Source organism: Salvia hispanica, chromosome 3 (assembly GCF_023119035.1).
Source record: "Salvia hispanica cultivar TCC Black 2014 chromosome 3, UniMelb_Shisp_WGS_1.0, whole genome shotgun sequence".
Taxonomy (NCBI): domain Eukaryota; kingdom Viridiplantae; phylum Streptophyta; class Magnoliopsida; order Lamiales; family Lamiaceae; genus Salvia; species Salvia hispanica.
This window is the reverse complement of record NC_062967.1, coordinates 36,516,598-36,537,510: the sequence shown is the minus strand read 5'-3', so window position 1 is coordinate 36,537,510 and position 20,913 is coordinate 36,516,598. Positions and strand designations below refer to the sequence as shown.

Genomic DNA, 20,913 nt, shown 5'->3' with positions numbered 1-20,913 from the left:
ATGAGACGATGACTACCTATCAGAACCAAAATGATGAGACATTTAATTATGTAAAAGCTTAGGAGAAGCTTCGCTTACGAAAAAATTGGGACGGGCAACAGAGCGATTGAGCTGAGGAGACCAGTCTCACTCGAGCGCCAATGCCAGTGGAAACATTTGTGTGGAGCAGAATTAATGGAATAGGACAAAAGAAAATGATAGAAGTAGGCCAAAGAAAACTCTGGGCTAGTTGTCATATCAAAGTACAATGTGCATTTAGATTTCTTATCATAAGTGGCAAAGTAGTCAATTTTGCCACCAAAATGCCTTTACCAAATATTCCCTCCGTTCCATAGTAATATAGAGTCATTTTGTCATTTTGGTACGTTCTATGGTAACAGAGTCATTTCTCATTTTAATAAAAGTCAACACATTTTTCCACATCTACTTTACTCTATCTTACTTTTTTCTCTCTTCATCTCTCTACCTTTTTCATTTTCCACTTTATTCTCTCTTTACTTAAATCACCTAACTCAATTTTTCTTAATCTTCGTGACGAAAAGTTTCGCTCCTATTACTATGGAACGGAGGGAGTAAGTATCTTAACCGTACCTATAATTTATATTGATATACTACTACTTCCTAACTCAATTTTTCTTAATCTTCGTGACGAAAAGTTTCGCTCCTATTACTATGGAACGGAGGGAGTAAGTATCTTAACCGTATCTATAATTTATATTGATATACTACTACTTCCTCTGTCGATAAAAAAATAGTCTTGATTGCAGATAATATATATTTTAATTCAAAATTAATAAAGTAAGAGAAAAAGTGTCACAAAAATTATGAGATTTAGTTAAATTTTCATCAATCTCGCATCTTTTAAAAATTGTCAATTATAACATAATTTTGACATTTTTTTCAAATATCCTATTTATTTGTATTTCAATGAAATTGTGTTAAGATGTGGAAGTCAAAATCCATGATTTGTTTTTGCAAATTTGTATATCACTCATAACCACGATTATTTTTAGTAAAAAATATTCGCTAAAGTATTTTGGCTTCCAAATCACTGATTAATTGCATATCTCTCACATCTTTTACGGCCAATTATTTCAAATACTTCTCAACATGTACTTTTGGTTGTGTACGACTTTAATGTACAATTGGTAAAGTAGAAGATATAAAAAGAAAAAGTAATTAAAGTATTGTTAGTAGAAAAAAAGGTAACATTTCATTAATGAGAAAAGAGTTTCTAAAATTAGAGTGTATACATACTTATAGAAGTTAGGATATATTAAAATAAAAGAAAGCATATTTTGGAGGAGGAAGTGTCCGTTATCCAATAACTATTATTGACTTTGGGCGATAAAATCATGTATCCGCCCCACAATGACATTGAGAAGAACACAAAAGCTCTCCAAATATTAAAAAACATTAATGTTATATTTATATATTAATTTCTAATATTACTACTAAAATATGATTATATGGCATATACACGAAAATACTAGTATACTACTGTATTCCAGAATTGTCTCCAAAGTTCTTGACATTATATTAGTACGAAATATATATGCCCCTAAATATTTATGAAGGTATTAATTTCCTGAAACTTAGGTGTTACATGTTTGATGCACATCCGTACACCTGCAAGATTTACTTCCAACGAATTATGAGTCATAACCAAATGTTTGGTACTTTTGATTTAAAAAATCAGACCACGTCATATAAGTTTTAATAAAAACAGTTAGTATAAGATATGAATGAAGTAATGGTCCACACTTCCCCTCTCCTACTCTAGTATACAGATAATCATAGTTAATAAAAATATAGTAAGTAGAAAAAATAGCAAGTAACACAATAGAAGGACTAACTAAACTATTATATTGAGGATATATAATTTGGGATTGCATCTATATTCATAAAAAAATTAGTGTTACCCGGATACAGTCGATTGCATATTTATAAAAAAAATTAGTGTTACACAGATACAGTCCCGATGTACATCCATCAATCATCACTGTTCTGGTCAGGTATTATATGGTATACGTATATCCACATGGAGTAGTCTTCTCCATCAAGTGCACACATCACTCGATTGTTTTTGAATATGCAACCGTCATCTTGGAATGTCAATAATTACTACTACAGATACCTAATATAGTAGTTTATTGGATTTGTCCATCGAAAAATATTTAGGACGTATTCTAACTCGCAACTCTTTCATATTTCTTGCTTTTATGTTTCTAGCTTTTATTACGGATTGCATTATTAACTATTTCTAGTTAATTTAAAGTTTTTTCTTCAAAAACACACATATGATGTAGATTTCCACATTTATTTTACTTTTCTACAAAAATGGACATTATGAACACATTACTCGATCGATCAATTACTACTACTAGAAACTTCATGATGTAGCCATCCAACATTTATTTTTTGAAAAAACAAAATCCATATTCAATTACATAGACACACAATTAGTAAAAAGGTAGTAGAAACTTACAATTCAGAAAAGTGGTAGGAGCATAACAATTTCTTTTATAGGAATAAAAATTTAGTGGTCCGGACATAATAATTTAGAAATTTATTTCTCCTTTTCATACTATGCCACGCATGTATCCAGACCACTAAATTTTTACTCGTAAACTAAAGCTTCACAACATCCGGAACATGCACCGGATACTTATCAATGCAGTCGGCCCACGGCCCCTCCACCGGCAACTTGATCGTCCGGTTACATCTCCACACCGCGCTGTTACACTTGAATCCACTCCCAAACGCAATCTGCCAAACCCTATCCCCTTTCCTCATCCTCCCCTTCGACTCAATGTAGCTCAATTCATACCACAGCGACGAAGAAGAAGTGTTTCCGAATCGATGCAGCGCCATCCTCGACGCCTCCACCTGCTCATTCGTCAGCTGGAGGCTCTTCTGCAGCTCATCAATCACCGCCCTCCCGCCGGCGTGGATGCAGAAATGCTCAAACGCCTCTTTGAAATCGGGAATGTACGGTTTAGATCTCGAATTGAAGAATTTTCGCATAATTAGAGAGATCGCGAAGAGCAATTGCTCCGATGCGGGGAGGACCAGCGGTCCGATCGCCGTGATGTTCGATTTCAAGGCCTCTCCGGCCACCGCCATCAGATCGATGTTCAATTTGATCCCGACGTTCCCCTCGTCGTCCTCCTCCTGCGATACGCATCCGTACGATTTGTCGTCCGCGCCTCTGTGCGTTCGGACGACGTGAGAGAGGCGGTACTTCGCGCGGCGGCGATCGGATCTGCGATTGGATAAGAGCACGGCGGCGCCGCCCATCCGGAAGAGGCAATTTGGGAGGAGCATTGCTCTCTCCTTCCCTAGGTAGGAATTTGGGGTTAAAATCTCGGTGCTGATCACAATCGCGTTTGAATTAGGATGCTTTTGGAGGAGATCGGAGGCGAGATCGATTGAGATCAGGCCGGCGCTGCAGCCCATGCCGGAGAGATTGAAGCTTTTTATATTACTCCTCATTTTGTACTTATTAATCACCGACGCCGTCAGCGACGGCGTCGGTGAAAATAAGCTACAGTTTAAAATTAAAATGTCAATATCCCTCGGTTTGACTCCGGTCTTGGTAAATAGTGAATCCATCGCGGAAAAAATAACGAGCTCAGCTTCTTCCCGGGCCAGCGCCATCGTTGGGGTCGGGGGGATGTAGTGGAGGGCAGGGGGGAGGCATGTCTCTTCTCCGAGGCCGGAACGTTCTAGAATCTTCATTTGGAAGTGGACGCTTTTCGGCTCGGAGAAGAGGCGCCCCATGCGGGCGTGCTCAATGAAGCCGGCGAAGGAGGCGCGGTAGCTGCGGGGGGGCTTGAAGAGGGCGTAGTCGACGAGGTAGACGGGGCGCGGGCGGGAGACGAGGAACACGGTGAGGGTGTAGAGGATTAGGAAGGTGGTGCATAGTAAGTGGAGTGGGGTGAGATGCATGGAATTGTAGAACTGTATGATATAGTCCGCTTTGGATGAAACAGCTAGTGCGATTGGTATGAAAATGAGTTTTAAGAAATTGTTTACGACGAATTGGTAGGTTCGTTTGGTTAACAATGGAGCCATGGCGGCGGAGGTGGTGGTGGTGGAGTGATTGAATGGAGGGAGATTTGGTTATTTAAAGAGTGCTACCACTCCGTGGGCACCATTCCGAGTCGGCCCCAAACATACTCGTTGGTCACGACGAGTTCGTTGCCCGGCCACCACTCCAAGCCGTTTGGGCTTTCAATAAAAGCACCAATTTATACAGACCAAACATAAGAATTCATCCCAAAAGACTAGTTTGTTAGGAGAGAGTGCACATTTAGTCTATATATCGCACATCGATCAGTTGTTCTCACAACAGATGTGGAAATTAAGGCCGTAACACAGTACAAGTCTTTCATGCATGAGCATGGATTGCAAGGTTTGTTTCGATTGGGAGTGGTTTATTATGTATTTTAGGTGATCTGTTGTTTTTACTTCATATTTTCGATGTTGGATAAAATATTTTAGCACGTCTAATTTTATGCTAGATTTTACCGTTATATTAATACTCTCTCTGTTCATTGTTAATAAAGACATTTCTTTTCGGCACAGAGTTTAAGAATAGTGTGTTAGGGTGGTGAATAAAGTTAGACAGATCAAGTTTAAGTAAATCCCACCGATTTCATGATTCCATCACCTTTCTTCTCTTTTCTAGTCTTTTAACTTTTCTTTATTCTATATTTTTTGTCATCTGTACTCTAAAGAGGTTATGATAAATTATGATTTAAATAAATTTGATAATTTAAATTAGCTTTCCCTGCACAATTATTCTAGGAGATTCTTTTAATACTATTCAATTTTTAATACTCTCTCCATGTTTAGCAAGATTGATTAAAATCCAAATTTTTTATTATGTTTTTATTTACTTCTAGAATAAATTATTATAGGAACTACTTAATTTATGTGGGAAAATTAAAATTACAAAGTGTATAATTAAGACGAAATGGCTAAATCTAACTAAATACTCCTAATCACTTTAGATATTCATTTTAAAATTTTAAGTTATATTTTAAAATAAAATGTTTTGTTGTAAAAAAAAAAGTTACAAATCATGGAGTATAATTTTAAATTTTCCACACAAAGAAGTATTGGAATTACAGTATAATTTATTTAAAAATACAATACAGATATAATACAGATACATTGTAGTACTAATCAATTACTGGAAATATTTGCTCAAAAATTAGTTTTATAATGATAATGGAATAAAAGGTTAATAAATATACACTCAAGGAAGAAATGTTAATAGGAAATAAGGAAACGAAGGTGATGGAATCGGTGGGATTTACTTAAGGGAAATGGACTATGCACCGCACATCCCGGTGAAAATTCGAAAGTGATTGGCCACTTGGGTGTTTCGAATTAAAAGGGAACTGGAGAGATTTGATTTAATTAAGGATGTGATTGCTAATTCGTAACTAAATATTTATAGATCGGTGGTTGGCAAGATTTAGTTAAATTAAATTTAAGAAATCCAGTACGATTCGAATTTATTTGAAACGGATTATGCAACTTCATCATTAGTTGCATTTAGAGATGCCCACCATTTTTAACAGTTTTTCACGGTTCCGAACTGCCAATTTTCGACGGTTTTTTGCAGTTCCGGCTGGGTTTCACGATTTTTCGACGGTTTTCACGGTCCCAGCACGGTTTCAGTACCAGAATTTTGGAATCTGAACCAAACCAAGGTTTCAAAAGTGACAGTTTTGATTCCATTTAAATCTCACAGTTCCGGTTCAGAACCATATAAATTTCATTGTACCTCACGTGGATGATTTTAATCATCCAACTAATTTCCTTTCTGGTGGCTCAGTGTTGTAACTTTGGACTTACTTGGTTTACCGTGTAGAAATGGCCTCGAAACATATGATATTTGCGAGTAGGGGCGTCGCTTTAGTGGTACCTCGTTGTGCCTGTAGGCAATGTTCTCCCAAAAGCTAATTTTTTTTTGTTGGTTGGAGATCACGTTTGTTAAGTACTCCCTCCGGTTCCATAGTAATAGTGTCATTTTGTCATTTTGGTACGTTCCATAGTAATAGAGTCATTTCCCTTTTAAGTAAAAGTCAACACATTTTTCCACACCTACTTTACTCTCTCTTACTTTTTTTTCTCTCCATCTCTCTACCTTTTTCATTTTCCATTTTGTTCTTCCTTTACTTATTAACTCACCTAACATAATTTTTCTTAATCTCCATGCCGAAAAGAAACGCTCCAATTACTATGGAACGGATGGAGTACAAATCTATCCCACATCAGAAGTCTGAGGGAAGTTGGGAGGCGAATATAAATTTCTGTCCACTCCCAATTGAGGGAGCCTTTTGAGGAGTGATCCAAAAACAAATCTGTGTGGGCTTGACCCAAAATGAACAATATCAAACTATTGTTTTATTCGAAAATCCGAACAACTTCGAAGATCCATATGGCCACATCCACGGTGTACCAAAATTGGACACCGTGTGTACACCGTGTGTAATATCAAACTACTGTTGTAGTCGTCGAAGATCCATATTGCCACATCCATGGTGTACCAAAATTGGACATCATGTGTGGGAATTACCGCTTCATCTGAATAAGTCAAATTCGAACTCTATTTGATGATTATTAATTTAAGTAAATTCGAACTTAAAATTATACGACGGAAGATATAAACTTTCGTGTTAATTAACATAGAATATGACTTAATTAGGGTTGACCTATAGTAAACATTTGATTTTTCGTAATTAAAAACTATAAACTTTGAAATTATATAATACTAATAATTGAACTTTAGTGAAAATTTGTGTACATATTCTCAAAACTACAAAATAAAATATAGTACTATGTTCTAAAGTATAATAACTCATTAGAGAAAAAGGAAACTCAAAGTTAAGAGAGATTGTCATTTTCATTTGATTAATTGTCAAAATGGATGATGATTTAAGTTGCAACAGTATTGGTGAATGCATTATGAATTTGTCCATTACTTATAAATATTGGGCCTTCCTAACGTAATGGGTCAATTGCTCGACCACGATGAGGCCACAATATATTAATAATAATATTTCAAAAAAGACAAAAAGCTACTTTTTTTCCTTTATTTAATTATTTGAAACTAAATAATTCAATTTCTAATATTAAATTTGTTATCTCAATCAATCAAAACCCCAAATTAGATACTCATGAAAAACACAATATTTTATAGCCTTATACATAAAAATAAAAATTGAAATATAGTTTGCTGAAATTCTACAAACCACCTCTCATGTTTGTATATAAGTAATACAAATCCTAATTACGGCTAATATAAAATTTATTTAAATGAGATTAAATGAGCATAAAGAAGTTACATGTGACACCTTATCACATATCTCATATCTCATATTCCATAGTGTTTTATTTGTCTTTAGAATTGTGACAATGCTTTTGTTGCCAACCAAATGAACACATTGAATGCAGATTACATGCTAGTTCAATTGCTCGATTATCTTGTTTTGATCGAAAACATGTTCATACAAGAAGTTCGAATGCAATAAACACGTTGATATAATCCGTTATCCAAATATCCGGTTAAGAGTAGCTGCTAAACGAACACCGCCCTGAGCTAGCCTCATGTTCACCACCGGATAACGTGATAGAAAGTAGTCGTCTGCATAAATCATAGATCATGATATAAAAAGAATTGGTCTATAGAAAAAAAATGCGAAAAACGCACCTTTGAGAACAGAGCCGTTGCTAACGCCCTTGTAAGCCCAGTCGCACGCTGCTTTGATCCCTTCCGATGCATATCTACACGAGGCATTCATGTCATTTGAAATTTGTATTATGTTGATTTTTTTCGTTTTATGAACTTACGCGTCTGGACAGGCCGTCTTGCTGCAGGCCTCCCACGCCTTTGCTTGGCTCGCCCACACGGTCTGTTTTAGAATTAAGAAGGTTCTAGTAGTTTGGAAAGGAATGGTGAGGTAAGAATAGATAGGGATTGTGTATATAGATACCGTTATGTTCGTTTGGAGTGTATGTATGAGTTCTTCTACGTTGGAATCGAAGAACCTTTCTTCTGCTGTTTCGACAATGTTGTCGTCCCATACCTGTGGATATGGATCGAACATAGATTCTTCGAAAAAAGGATGGTTTTAATGGAGGAATTGAATTGACTTACATGATGAAGAAGTGTTTTTCTAGTGTACCAATGCACATCAATTGTGTTTCCTCCTCTGTCTGAAGTGAATCCGACGTGTAGAGGCTGCACGATTAAAAAGTTATCTGACCTAAAATGTGTGTTCTGATCATATTTTGTCGAATCAAAAACAAGATTGTGGTAACCTGATGGATGTCTCCAATGAAATGAGCTAGGAAGAGAAGTGCTTCAGTGAGATTATCTGGTGTTCATATCAATCCATGTAAGTTCATACTATAAAAAAATAAAAAAATAAAAAATAAAAATAAAAAATTGAATATTGAAGATTGAAGGATGGTACATTGAGAATTGGGATTGGTGTATGTGATGAGCTGATTAGTGTAATTGTAGATTGCTCCAGCCACACATCTATCTTTTATCCCATCTTCATCTTTGCAATCCCCTGTATTTGCATAAGTGAAAATGTTGATGATTTTTTTTTAGTGTTAGACATGGATTGATGACTTACTTACATTGCATTATTGAATGTCAGGCAGGGAAACGACCTCGTATTAGTACTAAATTAATTATTTCTTGTTTTCTCCCTTCCGTTTCATTAAAAATTATAACAAATCCATAGTTTGATAATTAACATAAAGATTTTAAAGGAATTAATAGGCAAATAACACTTGAAATATTTGATTAGTGTATAGTTGAAGAATGGATCTCACTAGTGTATTGATAGGAGCAGAGTTGATCCGGAGTATCGATGTAGTGAAGGGCCGACGACCAGTGGTAACGGAACTTAACACGGTCGGCCCACGAGCACAAGCTACCGAGATCATTATCCGCGTACGCAGGCAGGAGTTGGGAGACCGCGGCCGCAGCCGCCTTGCTCAACCTCGGCTGCAGCAACCAACCAAAATCCCACATCGAATAAATAAGAGAATAATTAAAAAAAAACAATAAGAAAGTGTTGAAATTAACCTGAGCAAGTCTACAAGTGATGAGATGGCCATCAATTCCCCATCCATAGGCTGTGGAGGTACAACATATCAAAGCTGCAAATGCTAGGATGTGGATTTTGTACAACTCCATTTTTTGGTTTCTTTGTGATTTCATCAGAATCTTATTTATAATTTGTTGAGCTGTGTGAAATGATTGAACAAAATTAAGGTGTGAAATGTTGGAAAAGATTTGTTGCGGAAAGCGGCTTTTTCGATGTTTAATGAGACGAAAATGACAACCTTGTTTTTAATGAATGCTGATGAATTGTAACGGTACGGTGTGGTTGCAAATTAAAACGACTTTATTCAAATGGGATGTAATTAAAGTCTTTTTTTTATCCTCTTGCAAGATAAAAAATTACTAGTATTTTGATGAAGTCTTTTTTATCTTTATTTAAGGTAAAGAGTGTTTCTTGCCTTTTTTTTGCTTATCTCAAAATTTGTTTCTTAATTTTTGTTAAGAAGGAATGGAAAGAGTTTGGAATGGGAGAAGATAGAATAAATTAATTTTATCTATAAATGAAAAACAAGTAGCACCAGTGGTCTAGTGGTAGAATAGTACCCTGCCACGGTACAGACCCGGGTTCGATTCCCGGCTGGTGCATATGTTTTATAGTGCTGTGATGATATCCCTCTCGTGAATGTTGACATTTTTTTATAATTCAAATCATAGTTCGAAGTTTGTATGATATTCAGAGTTTGCATTTTATCACTATCCTAGGATTGAAAGAGTTGACTTTCCATTTCTCATGAAACAATTAATGAACCGAGACTCTGGGGCTCCGCTTGGTACATGGATTTGGAATTGTAATCCCATGGAAAACATCATCGATATATTACACGTAGCCAACCTTATTTAGTCATGAGATAATTGAGAACAAATAAAACTTTCACTGTTTTTCCAACTTATTTTTAAGGTCGCGAGTAAACGTACTAAAATTTGATCAAATTTTATAGTTTTTCCAATAATTTTCCTTAAATTAAATGGTAGTTAAAAAGAGGATTAGTATTGAGGTGGATCATGACATTGGTAACCAAATTCCAAACCACTATCCACTTGCTTTTACATGATAATTGTGCTTTCTTACTATGATCCAATAATTTATCTAATTTTATAAACAAACATAAACTCCTATATAAATCCAAGTTCCACATGTATTGCCAATAACATTAAGTGTATCAAGATGCCAGAATATTGTGTAACTGGAGGAACAGGTCTTATTGCAGCTTATTTGATCAAATCTCTGCTTGAAAAGGGTCATATTGTAAGAACAACTGCTAGAGATCCAGGTACAATTTGTGATTCTTTATATTAGATTTACTATACAAACATGGGATTTAATTCTTACATTGTTTCATTTTTTTTCTTACATCAGATAACACAGACAAAGTAGGCTATCTCATGCAGCTGAATGGAGCAAAGGAAAGGCTCAAGATTATGAGAGCTGATTTGGTGGAAGAGGGCAGCTTCGACGCCGCCGTGGAGAGCGCAGACGGCGTCTTCCACGTGGCGTCTCCGGTGCTCGTGGCGAATGATGACAACGTAAAGGCAAGTCCATGTTTTTGTAAGATATATAGGGAAAATTTTGAAAAACCACGAACTTTGGTCTAATTGTGATACTTATCACAACATTAAAATACAATAGGGAAAATATTAAAATAAGGAGCTTGGAATTTTTTTCATAATTATCCCACGACAAAAAAAAAATTCAATCATCATACATGTTACATGATGTTGTTGATGTTTTTCAATAGAATGCCGTCATTCACGATATGAACAGTTGACATCGTTTAATTAGTCATAGGCTCATAGCAGTAACATCAACATCAACATATGATTTTTCAGATGTCATATTAAATATTAATTTCGCCAAACAAATCGTTGTATGATAGTTGTGAATAAATTTAAACTTTATGATTTGTCAGATCGATTGTTAAAATTTTAAACGAACTAGAACATAACCAAATTTTATATTTTTTTCGGCAATTTTTGCCTAGTAGAACCCAAATATAATTTCTCAATTTAAATTTTGAAACAAAAATGCTACCGGAATAACCACTATAGTCATTAATATTAACTACTTTTATAATATTTCTTGAAAATAACATATTTTCATTTTATTTTTGCAGGAAAAATTGATCGATCCATGCATAAACGGAACCCTAAACGTGCTAAAATCTTGCAAGAAATCTATCAGTGTGAAGAGGGTTGTCTTAACCTCATCTTGCTCTTCGATCCGATACAGATTCGATGCCGAAGAAGCATCCCCCCTCAATGAATCTCACTGGAGCGATCCTGAATATTGCAAGAGATACAATGTAGTATTATTGCCTTCAATTTTTTAATTTATTTTTTATAATGATTTAGCAAAATAATTTGGAGGATGTTGTTTTTGCAGCTGTGGTATGGTTATGCAAAAACTGTAGCTGAAAAAGAGGCTTGGGATTTTGCTCATGAAAATGGGCTTGATTTAGTGGTGGTGAATCCATCATTTGTGATTGGCCCTTTGCTTGCCCCTCAACCAACTAGCACATTGTTACTTACATTGGCTCTTATAAAAGGTTAGAATTAGATCGAGTTTCGGGTTTAAATGTTGCGTGCTTCTCTTGAGTTCTTTCGTTATTTTTGGCATAGACAAGATGTTAACGAACTAAACAGAGCGGTTCTTTATTAATTGAAACAAATTGTTTCGTTCCAAACCACGCATCATGTACGATGAATAATCCTTACACACACATTAATTTCTCCAAATTGAAGTCCCAATGTTTTTTAAATTCCTTTCAATTAATACTACTCCTTTGTTTGGATTAGGTGTGAGAGGAGAATATCCCAACACAAGAATAGGTTTTGTTCACATATATGATGTTGTGAATGCACATATTTTAGCTATGGAAGAAAGTGAAGCATCTGGCAGACTTATATGTTCAAGCTCAGTGGCACATTGGTCAGAAATCATTCAAATGTTGAGGGAGAAATATCCTAATTACCCTTACGAAGATAAGTAAGTGTGACAAGCAATATCGTATCGAATTAAAGATAACCTAGTTGATAGAATGAACATTTCGGGAATATGTCTGATTCTATCATCTCCATTGCTCCCAAAGAATTGATCTTTTCTTTCAGTGATTGAATCAACGGTAGTACTAATTTTCTTACTGTCTTTCTTTTTTCAGGTGTAGCACTCAAAAAGGGGGTGATATGCCCCATAGTATGGATAGTAGCAAGATTGTTGAGCTGGGGCTTCCTCCTATGAAATCTCTTGACCAAATGTTTGATGACTTTTTTACAAGTTTTCAAGAAAAAGGATTTCTTTGAGGGAAAAAACTACTATTAAAATCAGTCTTATTTTATATAGATGATATCAAGATTACTTTTGGAAAATGAGAAATGGAACTATTCCATGATGTTTAAAAACTCAATTTGAGATTTATAAAGCTTTTGTTGCTATTATGTTATCATAAATTATTATTCCGTCACTTTTCTTTAATATTATTATTATTATTATTATTATTATTGTTGTTGTTGTTGTTGTTGTTGTTGTTGTTGTTGTGGTTGTTGTTGTTGCTGTGGTTGTGGTTGTTTTTATTATAATAATAATAATAATAATAATAATAATAATAATAATAATAATAATAATAATAATAATAATAATAATAATAATAATAACTGCTAGTTGTTAACAAAGTTAAAATAAATGGGCCCAATCAAAACTCAGGCCTTTTGGGCCAACTATGAAAAATATTTAGATAAAAAAATTCTTTGCACTTAAATATTTTAGCCCAAAATCTTTAAATATGATTTTATCCATTAAACTAGTGGAGAACTTGCTCTTTACAAATCGTTTTCTTTTTTCTTCTCGAATTCAGCATTATAATGGCCCACAAATCACAATACTAAGTTTATAAATCAAGAAGTTGGTCAACAAGAAATTAAAAAGAAATGATTCTTACACTTTACTCAAGACATGAAAGTAACTATATTTGAAAAAAAAAATCAAATTAACGGACCGACAATGATGTTAGTCCAATCCAGAGAAAGTTTGCCTATGATCGCGCTAATAAATTTCACACTTGCTATGGTCTCTAACTTTGAAAAGCAAAATTTTAGTTGATAATTTATTTAGGGAAAATATGGATGACTGGTTAATAGATAATGCATACTTCATCCATTTATGATTAGGAGTCTCATTTTTATCCACACGGGTAGCTTAAATGGTCTTCAAGGTACTTAGTATAATATATTTCAGATTCGAATCCCACTAGAATAATGTGAGAGCTTCATCAATTGTGGTGGCTCTTATGCGCATCGGGTATATAACCGCTTCTTTAAGGAACATGCTAGGATTAAACCGTTATTTACTCACTATTTTGTCGATTCGTGATGTGGGGGGCCATGGGGCGAATGATTTGCTTTCTTTTAAAACCTTTAATTTGAGGGAGCTTAAGCCCCCTCTAACTACACTTGGATCCAGCGATGTATAGATTAATGCAAAGTTGTAAATAGTGACTTTGTTGGTACTAACTTTTTGTTAACAAGTAACTCTAGCAAACAATCCATTGAACTAAGATGCTCGACATTTTGATTTTACCATCGTTTTACAAGTCAAGGAATTTAGAAAACATGGTTTTTGTCACATATTTATATAGGTAAATAGGTGTATAAAATAATCAAAGTGCTAAAACAGAATGTGAACCTATTTTTCCGAGACTATAGTCAACAATTGCATGTATGCTTTAGAAAAATATGCAACCAAATAAAATCACAATAAATGTAAAGGTGGAAAGAAAAATAATGAGCTATGATGAAATTATTGAGTGAGTGGTGTCACATTCCATTACAATAATTCACTTTTATAATTTTCTTTTAAAACCCCACTCTATGACTTCATTGCATGTGTTTATTCTCAACATTTAATCGCAATTACTAACTTTCACAATAAGAGCAACTTTAACATGGCCACGATAATATATTGCATATTCTCCAACTTATAGTTTGACTTTTTTGCCGATTTTGTAATTTCTGTTATTTATTTGTTGTTTTGCATTTTTTTCCAATCTGTTTAATATTTGACTTTTTTTTAGAATTTGTTTGTTATTTTTGTTTTGTTCAACTCTTGCTTATTATCTTTGATAATTTGAACTTTTTTGTCATTATATACAAAAGTAAGAACTCTATTTTAAATGAGTGGACAGGGGAGAGTAATGAATTGTATAGATTCTATTAATAAAATTAAAAATGGGAAATTTTTCGTTGCCAAATAAGTAAAACATAAATTTTTATTGCTCCAACTAAGAAGCAACTAACTTACACATTAAACCAATGTCAAAAATTTCCACCAACCACCCCATTCATAGATAGAAGTGGACACTATAATTTAATACAACAAAAAATGGTACAGGCCAGAAAGAAATGACCTGGATGTAATGAAAATTATAGTACTACAAGCCAAGATGAATTGAATTGGCTTTTAAAAAAAATAATTCAAATTGTGTTGTAGTATCTCATTTATATATGTATGCTAAACATATTAAGTTTTAATGAATATATGTTATAATAACGTTAAGAATGTATCAATACGAAAAATACGAGAATAACATTTTCCTAAATAATCCAAAAGCAATTAAAATTAGATTTATATATATAATTCACATTATATTTCATATAATAGGTGTTGTGAAATTGAAAAAGCCTACACAATCAACACTAAAATGGCCCACGCACACACTCACTCTTGCTTAGCAAACAAATAAAATAATTGTACCTTAATAAATCGTTATATGTCGTCAACCCAAAAATAATTTAGAACACTGAAATCATACACCAACACCTCCTATTATAATTGTCATTCCAAACAAATTATGTGGAATTTTATTTTAAAAATCTAATCATGAATTATCAGAAATGGAAGGATAGGATGGATGCATAATTGATAATAAAAAAAATTGACAGTCCATGGCATAAAAAGACATTTCCCAAAGTTCATAATAAAATCGATAATTTTGCTTCTAAATTCTTAAAACTTTTTCCAAATTTAGTTCTGCATACCAATTTAAAATTATAAATTATCGAATTATTATTTTGTTCTAATTTTGCAGCCAATCAAAATTTCAGCGCTAATTTCTTACGTGATTATTGTACCTCAACCAAAATCATATCTTATTTTAAACAGCAAAACAACACTATATATTACACCAAATTAAATAATTTCATTTTTAAATTACGATTTATAATAAGTCAAGTTAGCATCAAAATCTTAATTGATTGCCAAATCAGAATAATTAATAGTTCACCTATTTAGAGGCAAATTTTAAAGGTGGTATGCAAAAAGAGAATTTTAAGAGAAATGTCTCTATTGTAATTGAAAGGTAGTAGTACTAAATATTTTGGTGATTAAAGCTATAAGCAGCAAGAGTAAAAAGGGAGATGTGGTGGGATAAGCAATGGAATCATAGCATTAGGAAAATGTAACTTTCAAACTAAATATATCATTGAAATAGAGACACATGGTTCAAATCCGTGGTGCAATTTGGACTTATAAATAAATCTAATCACATGGAAAACGACTTCTGATAAAACCAAATCTTATAAAATCTTAAAGTAGAGAGAGTAACGATGATTTTACTCTCATTCGTTCCGGAGTGTAACTTAATTGGTAAGACGATAAATCAGAGTATGATTAAAAGTGTAATTTAATTGGTAAGACGATAAATCAGTACTTAAATTTAAATGAGAAACTATTATTGATTGAAACTTAGTTTGTAACATAGGACTCGAAACTAAATGAGAAACTATTATTGATCGATGAATCGAAACCCCTTCGGACGGCTCAAAAAGCACAAGAAAACCCGAAGGGAACTCCGAACTCGATAGCACAAAAAACTCCCATCAAAACTCATAAACAACACCCCTAAAACTGATATTTTTTCAGTTCTAGAAACATCATTCTCTCAAAAAACCAAAACATAGACATAAATATTAAAATTAACACTAAACAAAATTCCTAGTAACTGCAAAACTCAGAGACTCATAACTCATAAGCATGCTATATTGTAAGAAGGCGTTGCTCCATTGATCCCATTCATAGCACCCGGCGCCGCCTCGTCCATCCACGCCATCGCGCCACCCTCGAAATCAAAATCAAAGTCGAAATCCGGCAATGCACTACCCTGATCGCCGTCCTCAAACCCGAAAATCGGGAAATCGTCCAAGTCATCGTCGGCAAAATCATCGAAAGACGGCACGAATCCGTCGCCCGCGACGAGGGCCTCGAGCTCCGCGTCGAGATCAATCTGAGCCAATCCCATCAATCCATCACCCATCACATTATTCGCCGAACCCGTTGTAGCCACCGCCATGGACGAACTCGTCTGCGACGCAATGCTGGCCGATTCGACCGCTAACGCCACCGACGAACTCGACCGCGATATAGTGCCGCCACTCGAAAATTCTTCAGAGGCAGTGACGGGGTCGTCGGTCCAGGACTTTTTCTCGACGCGCTCAAAAACAACGACCGAGCCGTCCTCGGCCGACACGTTAGTCGAGGCCTCGAATTCGAGGCGCTTCGTCTCATAAGCCCGGGACGCCTCCTCGGCGGACCTGAACGTCCCTAGCCAGACCCGCTTGTTCTGGATCGGGTCGCGGATTTCCGCGGCCCATTTCCCCCATTTCCGGCGCCGCACGCCTCGGTATTTCCCGGCAGCCGGACTCTTCTCCGCCGCCGCAGAAAACGACCTCTTCCTCTTGAAAAATCCACTCTCAGAGCTCTCCGATTCCGAAATCTTCGGATTCACCAAAGGAAAGTGGACTTCATGAACCACACGCTTCACTCTCCTCTCTCCCTCTCTCTCATCGTCGGAAGAGTCCGTCGCATCCGGGTCGTCGCAAACGAATCGGATCTTTCTCATAGCATGCTTAACGGGTTCGGGTCGGACCTTGACCAAAACGGGTTTCCGAAGCTCCGCCTTCATCTCCTCTCTCTCTCTCCAAAACTAATCAAAAACCCCTAAAATCTTCACTTATTCTACCAATCCTACCAATCAAACAAAAATCCCTAATTTGAGATTCGAATCAATCGATTTAACAGCCGATTTATGTGAAAACCCCCAAAACACACAACTCCAGTACAAGTCCTGCAACACAAAAGTGACAAAAACATAAACCCCCAAATTAAAATCAAAATTGAATTAGGGTTTATGAAATTAAACATGAAATTGGGGGAAAAGTGATTCCAGTTTGAATGAATCTCACCGTTTGGGCCTCAAACGCATCGAAACAGTGGGGGAGAAAGAGAGGTCGCTCTGCTGAATCGAGCAGCAGAGGGCTTTGCGCATGAAACGAGCAGAAATCGAAGGAATTGACGAGAAACAGAGCTTGACAACAGCAGCCCGAGACAAAACAGCCAAATCGAAACTTGCCGACATAAAAATCTCTTGCCCGAGCCGCCGTATCTCAAAAGCTCTCGCCTTTTTCTGCTCAACGCTTCACCCAAAACGAGAGGGAAATGAATTTTATTTGCTATAAATAGAGACTGAGGAAATGGGATTGAGAATCAACGGCTCAGATCACTCGAGCGGCGAAGAAAGTGATAAAGATTGAATTTTTACAGTATTTAGTGAAGGGTTTAAAGATAAACCACTCAGTGAGGAAAACAGTGTGTGTGAATTAAATTTAGTGGAAAATTGCATTTATTTTTAGTTATGTATTTTTTTATTTAGCATTTAGTATTATTATTGCTTTCAACCAACAAATTGACTGACCCCATAACGCAAATCTCAAGAAAAATTGAAAAGAAACAAGAAATATGAAAACAAGGAGGGAAAAGACATGTGTGTTTACATCGAAAATCTAAACCAAATTGAAATAAAGTAAATTAAAATTATTTATTTCTGCCTACCTCTTTTGTTTTATTTATTGTATTTTCAAATAATGTTGCTTTCTTCACTCACTGAGATAGTATGGAGTGGGGGTTTTAGTGTATGTAGAGATTCGTGTATATACATGAGTAGCATGATGAGGTGGCATGTTGGTGAGAGATTCTTATTTATATCAAATTTTAATTATGTTTAATATTTTAGCATTATATAAAACCATCATAGCCATAATACTTTCTAAAATCTTTCTGAAACTTGATGAATTTCTACTTTAAAAAAAAAAGATAATTATAGTAGTAGCAAGATGATTTGATTCAATTGATATTGACCAATTTTATCCCCAAATTCAGCCTATTATTTCGTAAGATGTCAAGAAATAACATGGTAACAAATAAATCACAGTAATAGAAAATCAATGAAAAAAATATAACATTAATAGAAAATCATTGAAAAATAAGTACTATATTTTCCGCGATACGGTTCACTATTAATTGCAATAGTATTGCAAGTTGCAAAAAATCTAGAGAGTTTTAGGTATTATTTTTTTGAATAAATGTTTTGTCAAAAATTAGTGTATGGATACAGAAAAATAGATTCGCATTTATTATACAGAAAAATAAAAGCAGTTATACTGATCCAAATTCCAAATGCACTGTAACTTAATTTGAGCACTAAAGGTTGGTTCACCCGTCTTATTCAGTGTTGTTTCTTGTACTTAGTGGAATGTGAGACCCATTTTTTTATATTGATTTTATAATAAAATGGGAGTGAATTGAGTTAGTGGAATGTGAGACCTACTTACGATTTATGGTAAAAATGAAGTGTGACTCTTAATTGGGAACGGATCGAAATGGAAAAGTGTGACTCTTAATGGGGGACGGAGGGAGTATTTTCAACTGAAGTCGTGGGCCACTTTTGTATTGCATGTTCGTCAAAGCTAATTTGACTCATTATTTTTTTGTTTATTTATCAAAACTTCATTTTATTTAAGAGATACTCCCTCCGTCCCAAGGAAGATGATCCCTTTCTTGGACGGCACATGATTTTATGCAACTTTATTTTGTGTGTTAAGTGGAGAGAGTAAAGTAAGAGAGAAAATAAAGTAGAGATAAATGAGTTTTCATTTTAAACAATGAGTCATCTTAATTGGGACAAATTAAAAAGGAAAGTGGGTAATCTTCAATGGGACGGAGGGAGTATTAATATTGGGTGTCCTAAATCTCACCGTGCTGCCAATCTAGGAAATTATAATCAAATGAGCCATGTTTCCTGGGAAAAAAATTAATAATTGAGACAAGATATTCCATTTGATATAAATATGCCCACGTATACTTCTATAATAAGTTAGGTATGTGTGTGTAATTCCACTAATTTAAAATATTAATATCGTTTTTGTTAGATATATCTACTATTTGGGATTTTTTTAGAAGACCACACACCCACTGTTTCACTTTCAAATATGATAGGAATAAGATTCTTTTTAATTGCATAACTCACGTTATTCAATGTCGCTCAATCACGATACATATGATTCATGCTCGTCATGTTGTCCACTACTCACGTTATTCAACGATATGTACTCAATTATACCACCCATAACTTGTAATCGGTTATTAAGTCATGTATTACAAATGGACTAAAATAGTACATAGGTAAATTTTGGAGAACAACATGATTTTAATAAATGTGAAAAGTTAATGAAAATATGGATCTTATTTTCTTTTATTATTTTTATAATGAAATATGAGTATAATTATTTAACGGAATTGACTTATTTACTATTTACAATAAAAATAAAATCTTCTTTTATGAGGAATAAATAAAAATGATAAAATAAAATTTTCATTCGCACATAAAATTAATTAATAAGATTGACAAGACATATAACAAAATAAATAATTTTAATAAAGATAAAACATAAAGAGTCCATGTTCTAGACTTTTAGTGGATTCCATTCAAATTCAGTTTCAAAGATATACCAAATAAAGACACCCTCGTGAATTCTAGTTCTACTATCATACTTTAAATATAAAATAAATAACACTGCCACGCACGCATCACGTGACCCTGCTCTCTTGTAGTGAGTATACCAAACTTATTAAATTAAAATATGGGGAAAGGAGCATGGCCCCTTTTCTTCTTGGACACCATGATATTTTTATAATCACGTGACAGTACATCTATAAATGCAATTAATTAAGGTAAGTGCAGTAGGTCACGTGACAGTGCGACTGTACGTTTATACATACGTGTCTAATTAAATTATGCGTTCTAAATTTGACAATTGACGATGTACTACGATTTTTCATTTACAAGTCTCTCAATTAGATCAGTTACTAGAGTAGTAGACACGAGTTATAATATGTAATTGGTATGTAAGAAAAAAAATACTCCCTCCGTTCTGGATAATTCGGGTCACTTGACCGGGCACGAGTTTTAAGAATTGTAATAAAAAGTGGGTTGAAAAAGTTAGTGGAATGTGGGTCCTACCTTTATATATTAGTTTTTATAATAAAATGTGAGTAAGAATGAGTTAGTGGAATATGTGATCCACTATAAAAAATGGTAAAAGTGAAATGAGACAAATTTTGTGGGACGGACCGAAATGAAAACTGGGACGAATTATCTGGGACGGAGGGAGTAGTTGAAATTGTGTAGTGAATGGTGAGATCTATAAATAATATTCCCTCCGTCCCACTCAAGATGACCACATTCTTGAGTGGCACAGAATTTTAGAAAATGTTGTTAGGTGAAATAGAGTAGAGATGAAAACGTTAATAGTTGAATATTTTAATGAGGAGAGAGAAGAGAGATGAAGTTATTTACAAAATTAGAAAGTAGTCATCTTTATTGAGACAAACAAAAAAAGAAATGTGGTCATCTTGAATGGAGCGGTCGGAG

The 20,913-nt window shown here is 34.6% G+C and overlaps 4 protein-coding genes and 1 non-coding gene across 5 annotated transcripts; 2 read left to right on the top strand and 3 right to left on the bottom strand.

The window, feature by feature from the left end:
• Positions 1–2,400: 2,400 nt before the first annotated feature.
• On the bottom strand, positions 2,401–4,111 carry LOC125216716 (3-ketoacyl-CoA synthase 5-like). The gene has a single exon (XM_048118478.1). The coding sequence runs from the start codon at positions 4,075–4,077 to the stop codon at positions 2,632–2,634; it is 1,446 nt and encodes a 481-aa protein (XP_047974435.1). The 5' UTR covers positions 4,078–4,111; the 3' UTR covers positions 2,401–2,631.
• A 3,357-nt stretch (positions 4,112–7,468) lies between these two features.
• On the bottom strand, positions 7,469–9,287 carry LOC125216717 (endonuclease 2-like). The gene is made up of 9 exons (XM_048118479.1): positions 9,122–9,287; positions 8,866–9,040; positions 8,496–8,597; positions 8,341–8,396; positions 8,177–8,260; positions 8,013–8,105; positions 7,870–7,931; positions 7,730–7,803; positions 7,469–7,663 (listed from the first exon to the last, which is right to left on the bottom strand). Exons 1-9 carry the CDS (start codon positions 9,254–9,256, stop codon positions 7,569–7,571), a joined length of 876 nt encoding a protein of 291 aa, XP_047974436.1. The 5' UTR covers positions 9,257–9,287; the 3' UTR covers positions 7,469–7,568.
• Positions 9,288–9,674: 387 nt separating this feature from the next.
• Positions 9,675–9,745, top strand: TRNAG-GCC. The gene has a single exon. It is a non-coding gene; the product is annotated as a tRNA-Gly (tRNA).
• A 575-nt stretch (positions 9,746–10,320) lies between these two features.
• On the top strand, positions 10,321–12,609 carry LOC125209018 (tetraketide alpha-pyrone reductase 2-like). The gene is made up of 6 exons (XM_048108590.1): positions 10,321–10,431; positions 10,518–10,690; positions 11,272–11,460; positions 11,541–11,703; positions 11,954–12,143; positions 12,316–12,609. Exons 1-6 carry the CDS (start codon positions 10,326–10,328, stop codon positions 12,455–12,457), a joined length of 963 nt encoding a protein of 320 aa, XP_047964547.1. The 5' UTR covers positions 10,321–10,325; the 3' UTR covers positions 12,458–12,609.
• A 3,249-nt stretch (positions 12,610–15,858) lies between these two features.
• On the bottom strand, positions 15,859–17,644 carry LOC125215501 (ethylene-responsive transcription factor ERF118-like). The gene is made up of 2 exons (XM_048116932.1): positions 17,390–17,644; positions 15,859–17,271 (listed from the first exon to the last, which is right to left on the bottom strand). Exon 2 carries the CDS (start codon positions 17,107–17,109, stop codon positions 16,174–16,176), a length of 936 nt encoding a protein of 311 aa, XP_047972889.1. The 5' UTR covers positions 17,110–17,271; positions 17,390–17,644; the 3' UTR covers positions 15,859–16,173.
• Positions 17,645–20,913: the final 3,269 nt, after the last annotated feature.